This window comes from Nicotiana sylvestris, chromosome 3, assembly GCF_000393655.2.
Source record: "Nicotiana sylvestris chromosome 3, ASM39365v2, whole genome shotgun sequence".
Classification (NCBI taxonomy): domain Eukaryota; kingdom Viridiplantae; phylum Streptophyta; class Magnoliopsida; order Solanales; family Solanaceae; genus Nicotiana; species Nicotiana sylvestris.
This window is the reverse complement of record NC_091059.1, coordinates 164,646,538-164,663,686: the sequence shown is the minus strand read 5'-3', so window position 1 is coordinate 164,663,686 and position 17,149 is coordinate 164,646,538. Positions and strand designations below refer to the sequence as shown.

Here is a 17,149-nt window from a genome sequence, read left to right as displayed (position 1 = left end):
ATACACGATTGGAGAGTCCAAGTCTTAAGGACATACCAACTATGTGCGACTTTCCTGATGTATTTCCTGATGATCTTCCTGGGTTGCCTCCAGAAAGGGAGATTAAATTTCCTATAGATCTTGTCCCTGGAACTACTCCTATTTCTATCACTCTCTATAGAATGGCTCCAGCTGAATTAAAAGAGTTGAAGGCTCAATTGCAAGAACTTCTTGAGAAAGGTTTTATCCGTCCCAGTATTTCACCTTGGGGAGATCCTGTTTTATTTGTGAAAAAGAAAGATGGCACTCTTAGGCTTTGTATTGATTACCGACAGCTGAACAAGGTAACAATCAAGAACAAATACCCACTGCCTAGAATCGATGACTTGTTTGTCCAACTGAAGGGTGCCCGCTTATTCTCAAAAATTGACTTGAGGTCTGGATATTATCAGTTGCGTGTGAGGGAGCAAGATATTCCTAAAATTGCTTTTAGGACCAGGTATGGCCATTATGAATTTTTGGTAATGCCATTTGGTTTGACAAATGCTCCTGCTGCATTTATAGATCTAATGAACCGTGTATTCAAGCCTTATCTCGATCAATTTGTGGTGGTGTTTATTGATGACATTTTAGTCTATTCCAAGAATAGAGAAGATCATGATAAGCATATCCGAATTGTCATGCAAATTCTGAAAGAGAGACAACTCTACACGAAGCTTTCCAAATGTGAATTCTGGCTGAATGAAGTGGCTTTTTTAGGGCACATTGTATCATCTGAAGGTGTGCAGGTTGATCCTAGTAAGATTCAAGCTATTGTTGATTGGAAACTCCTAAAATTCCAACTGAGATAAGAAGTTTCTTGGGATTAGCAGGATACTACAGAAGGTTTGTGAAGGGCTTCTCTATTATAGCTTCTCCCTTGACCAAAATTTTGGGGAAAGACGCCAAATTTTTATGGGATGACAAGTGTCAAGAGAGCTTTGAAAAGCTCAAATCCTTATTGACACAAGCTCCAATACTTTCTTTGCCAGCTGAAGGAAAAGATTATGTGGTATACAGTGATGCATCTCTTCGTGGCTTGGGTTGTGTTTTGATGCAAGAAGGGAAAGTAATTGCTTATGCCTCTCGAAAGTTGAAATCACATGAGTTGAATTATCCCACTCACAATCTTGAACTTGCTGCCATTGTTTTTGCCTTAAAAATTTGGAGGCATTACTTATACGGAGAGAAGTGTCACATATTTACTGATCACAAGAGTTTGAAGTACTTGGGTACACAAAAAGAGTTAAACTTGAGACAACGTAGATGGCTTGAACTCATCAAAGATTATGATTGCACGATTGATTATCATCCTGGTAAAGCCAATGTGGTTGCAGATGCGTTGAGTCACAATTCCCTTGCAAGTTTAACTCTAAGTACATTACCTTTGCTTCTTGAATTAAGAGCCATGAATGTTTGTCTTTCATTTAATTCTAATGGTTCTATTATTGCTAATTTGCAAGTCAAGCCAGTCTTACTTGAGCAAGTCCAAGAAGCACAAAAGTTAGATGAGAAGCTTGTGAAATGGGTTGAAGAAGTCCAAAATGGAAGAGAATCAAATTTTTCATTAAGGAAAGATGGTACCTTATTTTATAAAAATAGGTTGTGTGTTCCTAATGAAGATGAATTGAGAAAGCAGATCTTAGTTGAAGCACATAGTTCACCTTATGCAATGCATCCTGGAGGTACTAAAATGTATCAGACCATTAAGGAGCACTATTTGTGGAGTGGTATGAAGAAAGACATTGTAGAGTTCATTTCTAAATGCTTGGTATGTCAACAAATAAAGGCTGAACATCAAGTCCCAACTGGTCTCCTGCAACCTTTGTCAATACCTGAATGGAAATGGGAAAGGATAATGTTGGACTTTGTTTCTGGACTTCCACGCACTCAAAGAAATCATGATGCAATTTGGGTCATTGTAGATAGACTAACTAAGAGTGCTCATTTCTTGGCAATCAGAATGGACTACTCACTTGAACGTTAGCAGAATTGTACATTAATGAGATTGTGAAGCTGCATGGAATCCCTGTTTCTATTGTGTCTGATAGAGATCCGAGGTTTACATCTATATTTTGGTCTAGCTTGCAAGAAGCTTTGGGTTCCAGGTTGAATTTTAGTACCGCTTTCCATCCACAAATGGACGGCCAGTTTGAAAGGGTAATACAAATCTTGGAGGATATGCTTCAAGCCTGCATTATTGAGTTTAAGGGTAGTTGGGACAAACACTTAGCCCTAATAGAATTTGCTTATAATAATAGCTACCAATCAAGTATAGGCATGCCTCCTTATGAAGCTTTATTTGGGAGAAAATTTAGAACGCCTCTTTGTTGGAATGATGTTGGTGAAAGAAAATTTGTGGGTCCTGAGATTGTGCAACAAACTAAAGATAAGGTAAAAATCATCAAGGATCGTTTGAAAATTTCTTCAGACAGACAAAAGTCCTATGCTGATCTTAAAAGGCGTGAAATTGAGCATCAAGTGGGCGATAAGGTATTTTTAAAGGTTTCTCCATGGAAGAAGATTATGAGATTTGGCCAAAAAGGTAAACTTAGTCCTCGATTCATTGGACCTTATGAAATACTTGAGAAAATTGGTCCGGTTGCATATAAGCTAGCTTTGCCACCTGAATTAGGTAAGATCCACAACGTCTTTCATGTTTTTATGCTTCGAAAATACCGCTCAGATCCATCTCATGTTCTTCCTATTGAGTCTATTGAGGTTAATCCTGATTTGACATATGAAGAAGAACCAATCCAAATCTTAGCGCGTGAGATAAAAGAGCTTAGAAATAAGAGAATCCCATTAGTGAAGGTTCTTTGGAGAAATCATTCAGGCGAAGAAGCTACCTGGGAGCGAGAAGAGGATATGCGAGTTCAATATCCACATTTGTTTCGGGACTAGTACAAGGTAAATTTCGAGACGAAATATTTTTTAGGAGGATAGAGTTGTAACACCCCAAAATTTTTTATAATATTTGCATTCTTGATTGAGCATTTTTATAACGAGAAAATATTTTACTTTGCACTTCTTAAATGTGAAATGGTCAATATATGAAAATTTCTTACTTTAGGTTGTGTTAATATTAGCAATGAAGTTTCATGATGTTGCTATATGTAACACTTAATATTATTTTGACTAGTTGTTATTAAATATAATATATAATTAAGTTTTGGTTTCCAACCTTTTGTATTTATCTAATAATATTTAGTGGTTGGGTAACCATTTTGTTTCTACTCTTCAAGACAAAGAATCCATCTCTCTCTTTCTATCTATCCCTCCTTCTCTCTATCTCTCTCTATATTTCCCCTCCGTAGAAACTTGAAAAATCTGAAGTTTCATGAAAAAAATCATGGATTTCGACTAAATCAACGCACAAAATTCGTTTTTGGTGAAGATCAAGTTGCTCCTCTTGGTAAGTTTCTAAACTCGATTTTATACTAGACACCTACTAGACTTTTCTACATATCTTTTTGTACAGAGCTCCGATTTAAGTGATCCAGAACTTTCTGGAAAGGTATCTCATAAATCTATAACTTTTATGAAGGAACCAAAATCTAGTTTTGTTGGTATTTACCTAAAAAAGGAACAGAAAGTACAGGGCAGGTGCTGTCCAGATTTCCAGCTTTAGAAATACTCCATGTACTGCTGTTAGTAATTTTAGCATAACTTTTTGTTCAAAATTGATATGGAGGTGATTCAAGATGTTATGAAATGGTAAGACATAGATATACAACTTTTGTGAAGACCAGAAAGTCTAGTTTGTCCGTGTACATCTTCACAACTGAGTCACAACTCGGAACAGTGATACTGTCCAGAATTTCTGTTTCAAACATTTTTGGGTAATTTTCACCAAGATCATATTTAGTTTAACTTGTTAAATCACTGAACTTATTTAGATATTTGATTATGTATTTAAGGTATATAAACCCTTGAAAAAAAAATCAAAGGGGAAGTGTTTGAGGAAGTGGACAGATTTGGTTTGTTTACGGCGTAGACGATTCGAACGTCCCCAAGTTGTGATTGAACTGTTTCGTGGTAAAACACCAAGGTTTGTGTATAAACTTGTACTCTTTTTGCTTGCTAGAAATATGTTGAAATAACCTGATATTTTATTTTTCTTGTCTTCGAATTATATTGTAATATTCGTATTATATCAAGTCTTGTAAGAAATTTGCTAAATCGCCTATTCGTACGGATTGTTTGATCATTTTGCTATCTTGTTGGGACTTTGTCCTTCTTGTGGCAGTGACTTGGTCACTCACTTGGCATGCCTCTTGATTTGGATCTTTTGGCATCTTGACTTTGGATTTGTTAGTTCATCTTGAATTATAGAACTTGTCCGTGTTAAGTACGAACTAGGAAGCCATTTTTAATATGGTTCTTGATTCTCTTGTCTATTGGGTTTTGCCCCTACTTGATTTGGGACTTCGGTCCATCTTGGTATCTGATTATGCTTAGTGTGATGGCATGACGTACATATTGGGCGAAAAATGGATATTTGATATACTCTCTTAAATTGATAGTATACACTTTCTAGACTCTTGAACATTGTTATTGATATTTGGAAACACTTCAAAGTTTGATATTGGTATGTTTGATATATTTGTTCACTTGTTTTAAATTATGTTAAATTGAGCTAACTATGACTGAAAAGGGGAATTGGAGAATTTAATGACTCCAAGCCTAAAGTTTATACACCACTAAGCTTTATGCTTAGCGATAGTTGTTTTCTATCGTAGGAAATGTTCGGGATGAAATCTGAAGATGGCCAGGGTGAAGTAGTCTCTTTGGGAGAATTTATGGAGATCATATTTGCATATGCACCTTGGTTTGCATAGTTTTGGGACATGTACATGATATACATGATATACAGGATATACAGGATATACAGGATATATATATATATATATATATATATATATATATATATATATATATATATATATATATATATATGTCACACTTATGTTATTTGGAGGCTTGTTGGATTTTAAAGACCAAAATCTTGTAGCTTGAATTTGTAACCTATTTTATTGTATTAGAGTGTTTTAATAACTCAAGTCTTGTAATATGCTGAATTTACACTTTGTTTTGTAAATATGTAGAAAAGGAGAAAACTAGTTTCCTTTGATTTTTATATATACCCGATAGTTTGAAATTTATGTACAATATAAACTTGTAGTGATTTTGAATGATTGTATAAATCTGTTAGGAAGTTGCTTTAATCTGTTGATTAATCCAGAAGGGTTATATCACCATATGTTAATATTTTGACATTGTATTTCATTTAAAATAAAATTATGGTGTATTTTCAAAAAAGAAATATATATTGCACTTTGAACCTTTTCGCATGGACCTACTTCCGCTACTAAAATTATTCTAAATATTTTTATTAATATCTCTTTTAATATTTTGTAAGTAGGAAATTAGATTTGTTTTCCTAAGTAGTACCCTTCCAAAGGGGTTGCTACAAGTTTAGCTCTAGGATCAAATTTGCTTCTATGTTGAGACAGAGTTGACACATAGCACAAACATCCAAAACTCCTTAGAATCTCATAAGTAGGTGCTTTCCCGAACAGAACTTCATATGGCGTTTTCCCTTTTAATACCTTGGAAGGGAACCTGTTTATTAAAAATGTTGCAGTCAATATACATTCTCCCCAATATTGAATAGAAACTTTGGATTGGAACATTAGCCCCCTGGCAACTTCCAGAAGGTGTCTATGTTTCCTCTCAACTACACCATTCTGTTGGGGTGTAGCCACACAAGAGGTTTTATGAAGAATCCCTTGTTCTTGAAAGAATTGGAATTCTTGTGTTCCCTTTCCCAACTCCCAGGCATTATCTGACCTCACCCTTTTTACCTTCTTGCTAAACTGCCTTTCAACCATAGAAAAGAAAGATTTCAAAGTTGGAAAAACATTACTTTTGGTCATCAACAGAAAAGTCCAAGTAGCCCTACTAAAATCATCAACTATAGTCAAAAAATAGTTGTACCCATTGTATGTAGGAGCTTTGAAAGGACCCCAAGTATCTATATGAATGAGGTCAAATGGAGATGATGTTTTGACTTGGCTAATGGGAAAAGGGAGCCTAGTTTGCCTTGCTTTAGCACAAATGTCACACACATTATGAAAATTTGAAGGAAAATGAATAAAACTGAGCTTCTTCATTACTGAAAAGGGCAAATGCCCCAACCTTACATGTCATTGAGTTACATTAGGAACGACATTAGCTAGAACTGGAATTGAAAAGGGAACTTTAGTTTTTGGAATGGAAACTACATCTTTACTAAATAGAATTCTAGACTCTGTAGTTCTAGGCCGGAGTAGATATAATCCATCTCTTACTTCACCAAAAATTTGTCCCCTCCTCATTAAAGGGACCTGCAATAAACATTCACTAGAAGTAAGGTTGATGCTATATTTGAATTGAGAGCATAACTTATGAACAGATAACAAGTTATACTTAAAAGATGGAACATAAAGTACTCTTTTTAGAATCATATCAGGATGAATGTAAACCTCCCCTATATGTGTGACAAATAGTTGATAAGAATTAGGCAAACTAATATGTAAAGGCACAGGTAAGGGTGATAGGTTTAGGAAAGATTTGGAATCAAAACACATATGTTCCGAGGCACCAGAATCAATTTCCAGGTTTTAGTATTAAAAACAGCAATTCATGTTCCTGAATATTTGAGTATAGTACCAGCAACAACATTGACACTAATTTTTGAGCTTGCATTTGTTGTATTTCCAATTTGTACCTGCCGGATTATGTTTACTAGCTCAGAGACCTGTTCCTTACTGAAAAATTGTGGCTGACTGTTTTGGATTCCTTCATTGTCCTCAGAATACTTTCCATCAGTTTGCTGATCTGTTATTACAACATTTGTTTTGATTGTTGTTCCTTGAAAATTTCCACCCTTGGTAAATTGGAATTCATCAGGAAACCTTACAAGTCTGTAGCAATCAGCCCTTACATGACCTATCTTTGAGCAATGACTGCAGGTAACATTAGGATTATACTTAGACTTCTTTGGCTTAGACTTGTGTTGTGTGTTTCTTGATTTTTACTGAGTATTCCACCCTCTTTGCACTAGGTTGGTTTTCTGTGAAAATTTGTTTTGTGATCCTACCATGAATGAAGTCCCATCAGTGGGGTATTGTGGACTTGTATAGATTTCCCTTTAGCTCTCATCTTGTAAAAGAAGAGAGTAACATTGATCTATGCTAGGCATAGGGCTGAGCATGAGAATGTTTCCCCTTGCTTGTGCATAAGCATCATTTAGTACCATTAGGAATTGAATGACTCTTTGGTCCTCCATGAACTTGGCCAACTTCTTCTTACCATCACAAACACATGCAGAGTTACACCCTAAGTGTGAATTAAGTGAATCCAGCTCATCCCATTGTCTCTTAAGTGTCGTGAAATAACTTGATATGCTGTTGTTTCCCTGGCATGTTTTTGAAATTTTCTTCTGCAGATGGTATAATTTTGCTCCACTAGACTGCCCAAACCTGTGTTCCAGACTGTTCCAAAGGTCCTTAGCAGTCCTTGAATAGATAACACTGTCATCTATCTCTTTGGTCAAAGAATTCAGCAACCAAGAGGTAACCATGTCATTGCACCTACTCCACAATGGATATTCTTTATCATCCATTGCTGGTTCAGCAACAGATCCATTGATGAATCCAAGCTTGTTCTTGGCTGAGATTGCAATGCGGATAGACCTCTTCCATCCTGGAAATCCTCTTCCATCAAATGGTGAACTCACAAGCCCCATACCTGGAGTATCAGAAGAGTGCAACTGATAGGGATGATTGGAGTCATTGTTGACTGCACTGGTTGTGGATCCAGGTGCTGTGATGGCAGCTGTTACTTCAGTACCAGTCATGGTTGAATCCAGAAATGGATAAGGGAGAAGAAATCAGATAGAAACGTGAGATGATTTGTGAATGGATCGAGCTTAAATCTGCTCTGATACCATGAAAGAAAAGAGAATGAAATTGAGAAATTTTCTCTGTTTTCTTATTAACAGCTTGGTCCCTTTATACAAAACTCTGTACCGATACCAAAGAATGTAAATAAATATTCATATACACTTGTACTAAATCCTATTGGCTATTTGCAAAACCAACTAACGAAAATATTCCTTTACATTGTACTATATACATGTGCTATTCACGTGTGCACCATTCATTTGGAATGTGTATCACTTTAAATGAATGGGTGTGGGGAATATTTATTTATATTGTACAATATCCATGTGTATTCACGTGTGGCCCATTCATCTCAAATGTGTATCATTTTAAATGAATGGGTGTGAGGAATAGAAATGGGTATAGGAATATTTATTTACTTTGCAGTATATCCATGTGTCATTCACATGTGCACCATTCATCCGAAATTATTATTTTATTCCTTCATCTTCTTCTTTCTCGTTTCCTCATCTTCCTTCATCTTCTTCTTTCTCGTTTCTTCATCTTCCTTTGAATCAATATGGGGGTTTTGATCGTTAACACTGGCATTCAATTCTCCGAACATCCTCTCGATAAGAGCACGCATTTCCCTAATCTCCATGACAGTATTCGTAGTTTGCTTGTTTCCTTTAACCATCTCGTCGTCGAAGAAGAAGAAATGCAGAAGAATCGAGAGAAAAGGGTTTTTGGTTCGTACTCTACTACAGAGCGCAGAATGCGTATTTGTAGTACTAGCCCCAGCGTCCACCGCCTTCTCACGTGCGCATTTTCTTTAGAATTAGTTCCTAAATTAAATCCTTTAATATGCTAATTGTGTCTTAAAAATTTCTTGGACTCTCAAAGTAAAATCAATTTATCGAAATGTCTAATTTTTCCCACGCTGTATTCTACTAATAATAATCCCAAACCCAACGGCGTAAATTGTGAGTGAGTAATGACTTTTGAACTTCAATTTGCAATATGAAACAGAAGCTTGTATCTTGGTATAGCATTTTAAACTTGTATCAAATGGAAAGTATCATTTTTATTTTAGAAGAGAAATCCTATTAGTAATGAGTAGAAAGATGGTGCCAAATAAACTGATATATCAACCTTATAATTTGAATGTACAACTATACATTGTTTATTGTTAAGCCCAAACTTATAGATTTGAAAACTAAGTAAAAGTTTCTCATATGCATTTTTTTAATTCGAAAACTAAGTAAACCTTTTAAATTTATTTAACTGAAAGTTATATCAGATGGAAACATAACATCATTTCATTTTCTAAGAAAAATCATGTTATGAATGAGTAGAAGGTGGTGCAACAGGAAATGATATATCCATCGTATCTAATTAATATAGAAATATAATTGACAGTTAAACTGAAAACTCGAAGAACTAAGCCAAAATTTCTCCTATACGCAGTTGTGAAAAGGTTGGGGGAAAAACTATGTTGTGAAAGTGATGTAGAAAGAAAGAGAGCAATAGAGAAAATGAGACATCACAAACATAGACAAAAACAAGTGGAAGCATTTGGATGTCAAGGGCTTTTTACCGGAGAGGGAGGTAAGGAGGTAGACGGTTAGGCTCGTGGGCTGACAGGTAATTGAGATTCTCTTCTGGTCGTATTAGTATTATTAGTACTAGTCTTGTATTCTCCTATTCCGAGTTCCTTGCTGATTAGACGATGTGGCAATATTGCCGATAGTTTCGCACTTCTCTTATATATAGCTTTGTATTCGATCACTTCTCTTATATATAGCTTTGTATTCCTAGTTTCTCTGCTATTACATGATGTGCTATTTGTTTCTTTTATCTTATTTCCTTGCCATTGTTAATGTTGGTTTATTCCTTTTTACCGTTCTTGAGTCGGGAGTCTTTCGAAAATAATCTCCATACCTTTATAAGGTAGATAAAGGTAGGAGTATGGTCTGCGTACACACTACTCTCCCTAGACCCCACGTGTGGGATTGCACTGGATTTGTTGTTGTTGATGATGTATATAATGAAGAATTTGACCCAATTAGTTTGGATTAGGGAAAATAGTATTCTTGTCCTTCATCCCTGCTTCGATTTTGGATGTATATATCTTTAGAATAAATATTTGGCCATTAGAAAAATCTTTTTAACGTCTGCTCATCCGAAGAAAGCTCAAGAACAGTGATATTAGCCATCACAACCCAATCAGTTCCTTTTTCCCAATTAGAGTATCATTAGACGTGAGTCAATATATTTGCACCTTTGGTGGTTGTCATCTTTACCTATTAAACCCGGAAAAAGATCCAAAAAGAAAAGTAGAAAGAAGTTTGCTGTACACCGCCAATTAGTTCATTTTTGTTGGCATGAGGAGACCAGAGCACAAATTTTTTTGAGTTGCAAACAAAAAGCAAAGAGGCATATCTTAAGTCAATTTTACAATTTATTGAATCCAATATGGCAGGCAATTTTTCTACCCTGATTTCCTTTTCCATCCGTTTATCATAGCCTCGGGCTTTAATTATTGAGTATTGTTATTGCATGTCATCTATTTTATGCTTTTTATGCTTCTATTACTATTTCTATGGTTTCTGCTCTGATGAATTGTCTCTTCTTGTTTTAGTTCCGTGAGCCGAGGGTCTATCGAAAACACAGTCTTTACCCCATTAGGTAAGGGTAAGGTCTGCGTACACACTATCCTTCCCAGACCCCACTTTGTGAGATTTAATGGGTTGTCATTGTAGTTGTTGATTTCCTTTTCCAGAATAAATATTTTTGGAGGTATATCACTGCCCTGGGGAGTAGTTCTAACTTCATGAACATGAGGGCAAGAAAAATTATTGGAGGGACAAAATCCTACGAGCCACATGAAAATGTTACTAAATGAACTCACATCCCCTTGACAATCAAGCTAGTATATGACCGTCACAAGTGCAATATGAATTGTTTTCTAAATTACCATGTCTAATTGGTCCAAGACTGATTCGATGCAACTTTATAAATTCCTAATAACAAAAGTGAGTGGAAAATTTGTGAAATATACAGATCACCATGACACTGCGAATTCTGAAGTTTATTAAGCTTTAAACTTATCCGATATACAGTTTTTAAGGAACCATTTTGTAAAGTGCAAGTAGGAGAAGAATTAGATATTGTATAATAGTCCTAAGTACCAACATCCTATACAAACATAACAATATGCCTTGGCCAAAGATCAGAAAAGCTATTGGACTGCCAGGAAATCGGAAATGGTTGTCAAGGTGACTTGTTCATAATTTACAAGAGCTAAATGTGAGAGTTTTGAAAATCTAAAATAACTTTTAACTAAACACAATTCAACAAACAACCAATAATTAATCCACAAATAGCAAAAATGGCAGATCACACTGCAACAACTCAAGAAGCAGGGGAAGGATGGAAAAGCAAACATTCAAAGAAATGCATAACCTAACAAGACTGGTATAACCAACTCACAAAATACATATAATATTGATAGATAACCTTACAAGTAGTTCGTTTACTTTCACATAGAGGGAGAACTGTTAGGAAAATAGTACAAACCATAAACTAGTAGCTTTAATAGCATAATCATATCCTTAAGAAACATAGCAGGGAATTTAAGGAGAGAGCAGAGAGATCAAACCTAAAGTCCCCATTAGGAAAAAGCTATATAAAACAGTCAACTAGAGGCATCAGTACTTCCAATTTGTCAAGACCCTTAGCACTTATTGCGTTCAGCTGATTTCTTGAAAGGTAAAAAGTGTTTCTTACCTTGGTAGGAAAACTCCATACCCTTAGAATCCATAGTAAATTGCCCCCCAATGGTCGCTAGCCATTCGCCTCCTAGTACCATTTCACAATTTGACGAGAATGGAAGTAGATATAAATCCAAAATAAACAGGGCGCCTTGCAGTAACAATTGGAAATTGTAGCATGCTCTGGAGGTCACCATATTACCAAAAGCTGAGCTAACAGATCGAGGCTTGATTGGAAATGTGTCACAGCCTAACTTATCTGCAAAGGATTCATCAATAAAATTGTGAGTACTCCCCCCTAAACCAATTAGGATATTCACAGGTCGTTTCCCATGGTACCCAGTCACACGTGAGAAACCTTTGTATGGCTCAGAATATTCTACTACAGCATCCATTGATATCCTCATGGTTATTTCTTCTTGCTCTGTAGTCACACGATCTACAGTTGGAACGTCAACAACAACCTTACTCGTGGTTAGGGTTTTTCCGCGTCCCTAAAACATGAATACAAAGAAATAGAGCCAATATTACAAATCATTACAAGAGAACTTTTGGAAAGTCAAATCTAGAGAAGGCGAATGAAAAAAGGAGTTATAGTTTAACTCCATAGGGTTTTTTATTGTACCTGAAGCGTAGATGAGTTGCCATAGCCGGAAGCATTCACGGAAGGTTTCTCGGGCTCGAATTCCTCTTTTCCTTTCTGTTGATTCTTCAACGACTCAACGGTTTCCTTCAGCTCTAGAATTGCTTGATCAGACTTGTCCTGTCTGTCACGCAATACCCCGAATATCCTCCCGATTAGAGCACGCATTTCCCTCATCTCCATGGCAGTACTTGTGGTCTCCTTGCTTTCGTTAGCCATCTCAAAGAAGAAGAAGAAGAAGAAGAATAGAGAGAGGAATTAGGGTTTTTGTTCATAGTCTGCAACAGAGAGTACATACAGCCATGCTTTTTTGTAGTACTAGCTCATACGCTGTAGATGAGCGTGATCATTAGCGCTAATCTCCACTTCCTTCTCATGGGCCCGTCTCCCTATGCATAAAGTCATTTGAATTAGTTTAATTTTAAATTAAATCCTTTTTGATATGCTTCTTGAGTCTTCGAATTTCTAGATATAATCAATCAACGTATGCATAGTAGCTCTGCTTTTCCCTTTTACATGCAATTATTATTTTCTGTATGAGTAGACCATAGTAGCTATGCTTTTTGACTTTTACATGCAAAAACAAAAAAGTACTCAGTCGGGGGATTTTTATAATGGTAAAGTAGAGGGCTGTTTTGTCGTGTTGCTGAGTGACAGCTCCTAAACCTTTTTAATTATTTTTTGTACAAAAAATACTTTTGTACTACTTTAAAAAAAAGTTACATAAATGACTCGAATTACTTTAACAGAAATTTTGCCGTTAAAGTAATTCGCAGTATAGTACTGCGTTTTACTTAAAAAAATATTTTTATACGTAATTCGCAGTACTATACTGCGTTTTACTAAGATGCTGGGCCCAACTATATTTTATTAAAGCTGTTCGCAGTATTATACTGCATTTTACTTAAAACGCAGTATAATACTGCGAACAACTTCAATAAAATATAGCCCTTTCTTCTTCCTTGGACCACTGAACCGAAGGAAACCAACACCTTCGATTCTGCTGGTCCCCCACCCCCGCGTCAAACTTCAAAAAAAAATATTTTGGGCCCCACCCGTCACCTAAAGAGCAAGGAGTGTAGGTCCCACATACAAGACAAGCTTTGGATTCCTTTTTCGGGTGCAAAAATTCGATTTCAATCAAATTTAAAAAACTTAAATCGAGGTATTTCAATTTTGTTTATGTCGAAACTTGTATAGTACATGCATATTTGTATTGTTTAATGTGTTTCCATGTTAATTTGTGTTATGTTTGTGTTTAAATTTGTATCTTATTTATACCCGGATTGATTTATTAGCTTTGGTACAAAAAATTGTTAAAATTTGATAAATTATTTGTATTGTTAAAAAATTAATATTATTTATTTTGTTTGTTGTTCATATTTGTATTTTATGTTAGTTGTTTTTATATGTAATAGTGACCTTTTAGCGTAGTAAAATATAGAGCTTTTTAGTGTAGTAAAATATAGAGCCTGTTAGTGTTGTAAAATATAGAGCCTTTTAGTGTAGTAAAATGTAGAGCCTTTTAGCGTAGAGTCTATGTAGTTTAAGTATATAGTAACTGCAAACTCTATTCAATTACACTTTACAAAATTAATTATTTAATTACAACAATAAACTTACAAAAGTAACAAATTCCTATATGTTGTAAAATTAACTCAAATATCGAGTCTGGAACCCATACATAATTATTCAGTCCAATTTTAAACATAGTTATTTAATTTATTAAGCCAGCACACACAATTCTAAAAATGTTAAAATTGATACGCATCATAATTAAGGATAACTGGTGCTACCGGGCTTCAAAAATCGAGCCTGGAACCCATACATAATTATTCAGTCCAATTGTAAACATAATTAATTATTTAATTTATTAAGCTAGCACACAAAATTGTAAAAATATTAAAGTTGACACGAATAATAATTAAGGATAACTCGGTGCTACCGGGCCTCAAAAAATGAGCCTGGAACCCATACATAATTATTCAGTCCAATTGTAAACATAATTAATTATTTAATTTATTAAGCTAGCACACACAATTCTAAAAATATTAAAATTGACACGAATAATAATTAAGGATAACTCGGTGCTACCGGGCCTCAAAAAATGAGCCTGGAACCCATACATAATTATTCAGTCCAATTGTAAACATAATTAATTATTTAATTTATTAAGCTAACACACACAATTCTAAAAATGTTGAAATTGACACGTATAATAATTAAGGATAACTCGGTGCTACCGGGCCTCAAATATCGATCCTGGAACCCGTACATAATTATTCAGTCCAATTGTAAACATAATTAATTATTTAATTTATTAAGCTAATAGACACAATTCTATTAATGTTGAAATTGACACGCATAATAATTAAGGATAACTCGGTGCTATCGGACCTCAAATATCGAGCCTGGAACCCATACATAATTAATCAGTCCAATTTTAAACATAATTAATTATTTAATTTATTAAGCTAACAAGCACAATTCTAAAAATGTTGAAATTAACACGCATAATAATTAAGGATAACTCGGTACTACCGGGCCTCAAATATTGAGCCTGGAACTCGTACATAATTATTCAGTCCAATTTTAAACATAATTAATTATTTAATTTATTAAGCTAACAGGCACAATTAATTTTGTTTAAATTATAGTAGACAACATGGACTTTCCTCCGCCTGCGCATCCCGGACCTGCCGAGGATCAGCTACTAATATTGTAGGGCAACCATATGTCCTCATTTGTATGGGAGGGACAACTATCGATGCAGCCTCTCCGCCCTAGGAGACCTGACGATTTGTGAGAGTTCATCGGGGAGCATCCTTTCCATGCCCGCGTAGTCGCGCGCCTACAGGCTACGGGCTTCTATACGATTTTTGAGCTTGGACGGATGCAACTTGATTGGTCTCTCATCACGACCTTGGTAGAGTGGTGGCGACCGGAGACGCACACTTTTCATTTGCCCACTGGAGAGGCCACCATCACGCTGGAGGATGTTCAGGTTTTGTACGGGCTGCGCGTAGATGGACGGGCCGTAGCACTGCCCCCGTACATTAGATCCATGACGCGTGCATAATTGTTGGATATGATGATGCATTTTACTGGTTATAGACCTCAGGGTGACGCTGGGGGCAGTCGCGTTGCTTTGTCAGCCATCAGAGATCATATGGCATTTTTGCACCCAGACATTACCGGCGAGACGGAGGATCTCCATATTGAGAGGTACACGCGGTTGGCGCTGCTCCTGCTTTCGGGTGTGTCTTGTTCCCGAACACTTCGGGGAGTAAAGTGAGTATGCGTTTTCTCCATCATCTTCAGGAGTTGGATGGTTTACCCCAGTACAGTTAGGGTGCTGCTGTTCTCGCATACCTGTATAGGAGCATGTGACGGGCGAGCATGGGCCCAGCGGTGGACATAAGTGGTTTTCTGCCCCTCCTATAGGTGACAACATTTTCGAATACTCTGTTCATTTCTCCGAATTCTATATGGTCGAAATGACTCATAAATTTTACATCAACCTTTTATCTTAGGTTTGGGCCTGGCAGCGGATCATGCCGTTGCAGCCACCTCTACCAGCACTTGCGCCTGGTGAGGCTTATTCGTTTCTCCCTCTAGCTTCTAGGTGGATTCTCCGGCGTGGGAACTACCGAGGGACCGATGCTCATCATAATCTCCCTCTTATCAGGGATATGCTAGATATGCTGGTGGACGGACAGGTAAATATGTACCTACACTTACTTGTTTAAATTGAGTTGTATTGCGCATACTCACTTTTATGTTATTATTTGGCAGTTCATCTGGACGCCATATAACGACGAGTTGGTAGCTCAGCTGCCCTTTTATTGCTCAGTCGATCGAATGCTTTGGAGCACCCCCGTCCCGATGATCTTCTTTAATATGGTTGAGTATCATGCCACAGAGCGTGTGCTTCGCCAGTTTTACCGTCCCCAGCCTATACCGAGGGATCCTGGATGGGTAGCTATACACTATCAGCGGGATGACCGTGCCAGGCTGGACGATATATATATGGGATGGCTAGAGCAGCAGGTCCTTATTTGGGAGGAGCACCGAGCTGACCGTATTCCGCCAGCACCTACATTTACCCAGGAGGCCACTATTCATATGTATGCATCATGGTATCGCTGTCACACCCGACTGATTATCGGGAACCCCATTCATGTACTTGGCGAGCGCTACAGACCATACACCAGGAGACATGAGGCACTGGTATGTTTTTTGGCTTATTAATATCGTATAATTGTGATATTGCGTTATTTAATTAATATTTTAAATATTTCACAGGCTATTGGGCATCATCACCTCTACCAGTTGGGATAGGAGATGCAGCAGCATACCGACATCCCTGCAGTCGTTGACTATGGCCGGCGGGTGGCACAGCTGGCTCGACGGACCCTGTTTCAGGCGAGAGATGCCGCGAGGTTAGACCACGAGGCTCAGTATGCGGCACCAGAGGACTACCATCGGGGTAGGGGTGTCCCACGAGGCAGGGGTAGGGCACGAGGGAGGGATGCCCCACGAGGTAGGGGTGCTCTACGGGGTCGCAGGGGTCGCGGGGGACGGCAAGGAGGTGGTCCCCAGAAAGGGGGCATTGAGGCACCTGTCGACCCACCTGTTGAGGGACATGATGAGGACTTTGGAGTTGTGGCGCTTGGAGATGATCAGCCGGGTTATATACCTCGGGAAGATGAGCCTTCCAGCAGCATGCCTTCGTACAGCCTTCAGCTATCTCTGCCAGCATCGCAGGTCACCCCATCAGGAGCATT

At 37.1% G+C, this 17,149-nt stretch overlaps 2 protein-coding genes across 2 annotated transcripts; both read right to left on the bottom strand.

Annotated features, from left to right (window-relative positions):
- Positions 1–6,171: 6,171 nt before the first annotated feature.
- On the bottom strand, positions 6,172–8,002 carry LOC104226987 (uncharacterized). Its single transcript, XM_009779113.2, has 2 exons — positions 6,791–8,002; positions 6,172–6,407 (listed from the first exon to the last, which is right to left on the bottom strand). Exon 1 carries the CDS (start codon positions 7,919–7,921, stop codon positions 7,214–7,216), a length of 708 nt encoding a protein of 235 aa, XP_009777415.1. The 5' UTR covers positions 7,922–8,002; the 3' UTR covers positions 6,172–6,407; positions 6,791–7,213.
- Positions 8,003–11,563: 3,561 nt separating this feature from the next.
- On the bottom strand, positions 11,564–12,680 carry LOC104226986 (uncharacterized). The gene is made up of 2 exons (XM_009779112.2): positions 12,345–12,680; positions 11,564–12,213 (listed from the first exon to the last, which is right to left on the bottom strand). The coding sequence occupies exons 1-2, from the start codon at positions 12,579–12,581 to the stop codon at positions 11,683–11,685; spliced, it is 768 nt and encodes a 255-aa protein (XP_009777414.1). The 5' UTR covers positions 12,582–12,680; the 3' UTR covers positions 11,564–11,682.
- Positions 12,681–17,149: the final 4,469 nt, after the last annotated feature.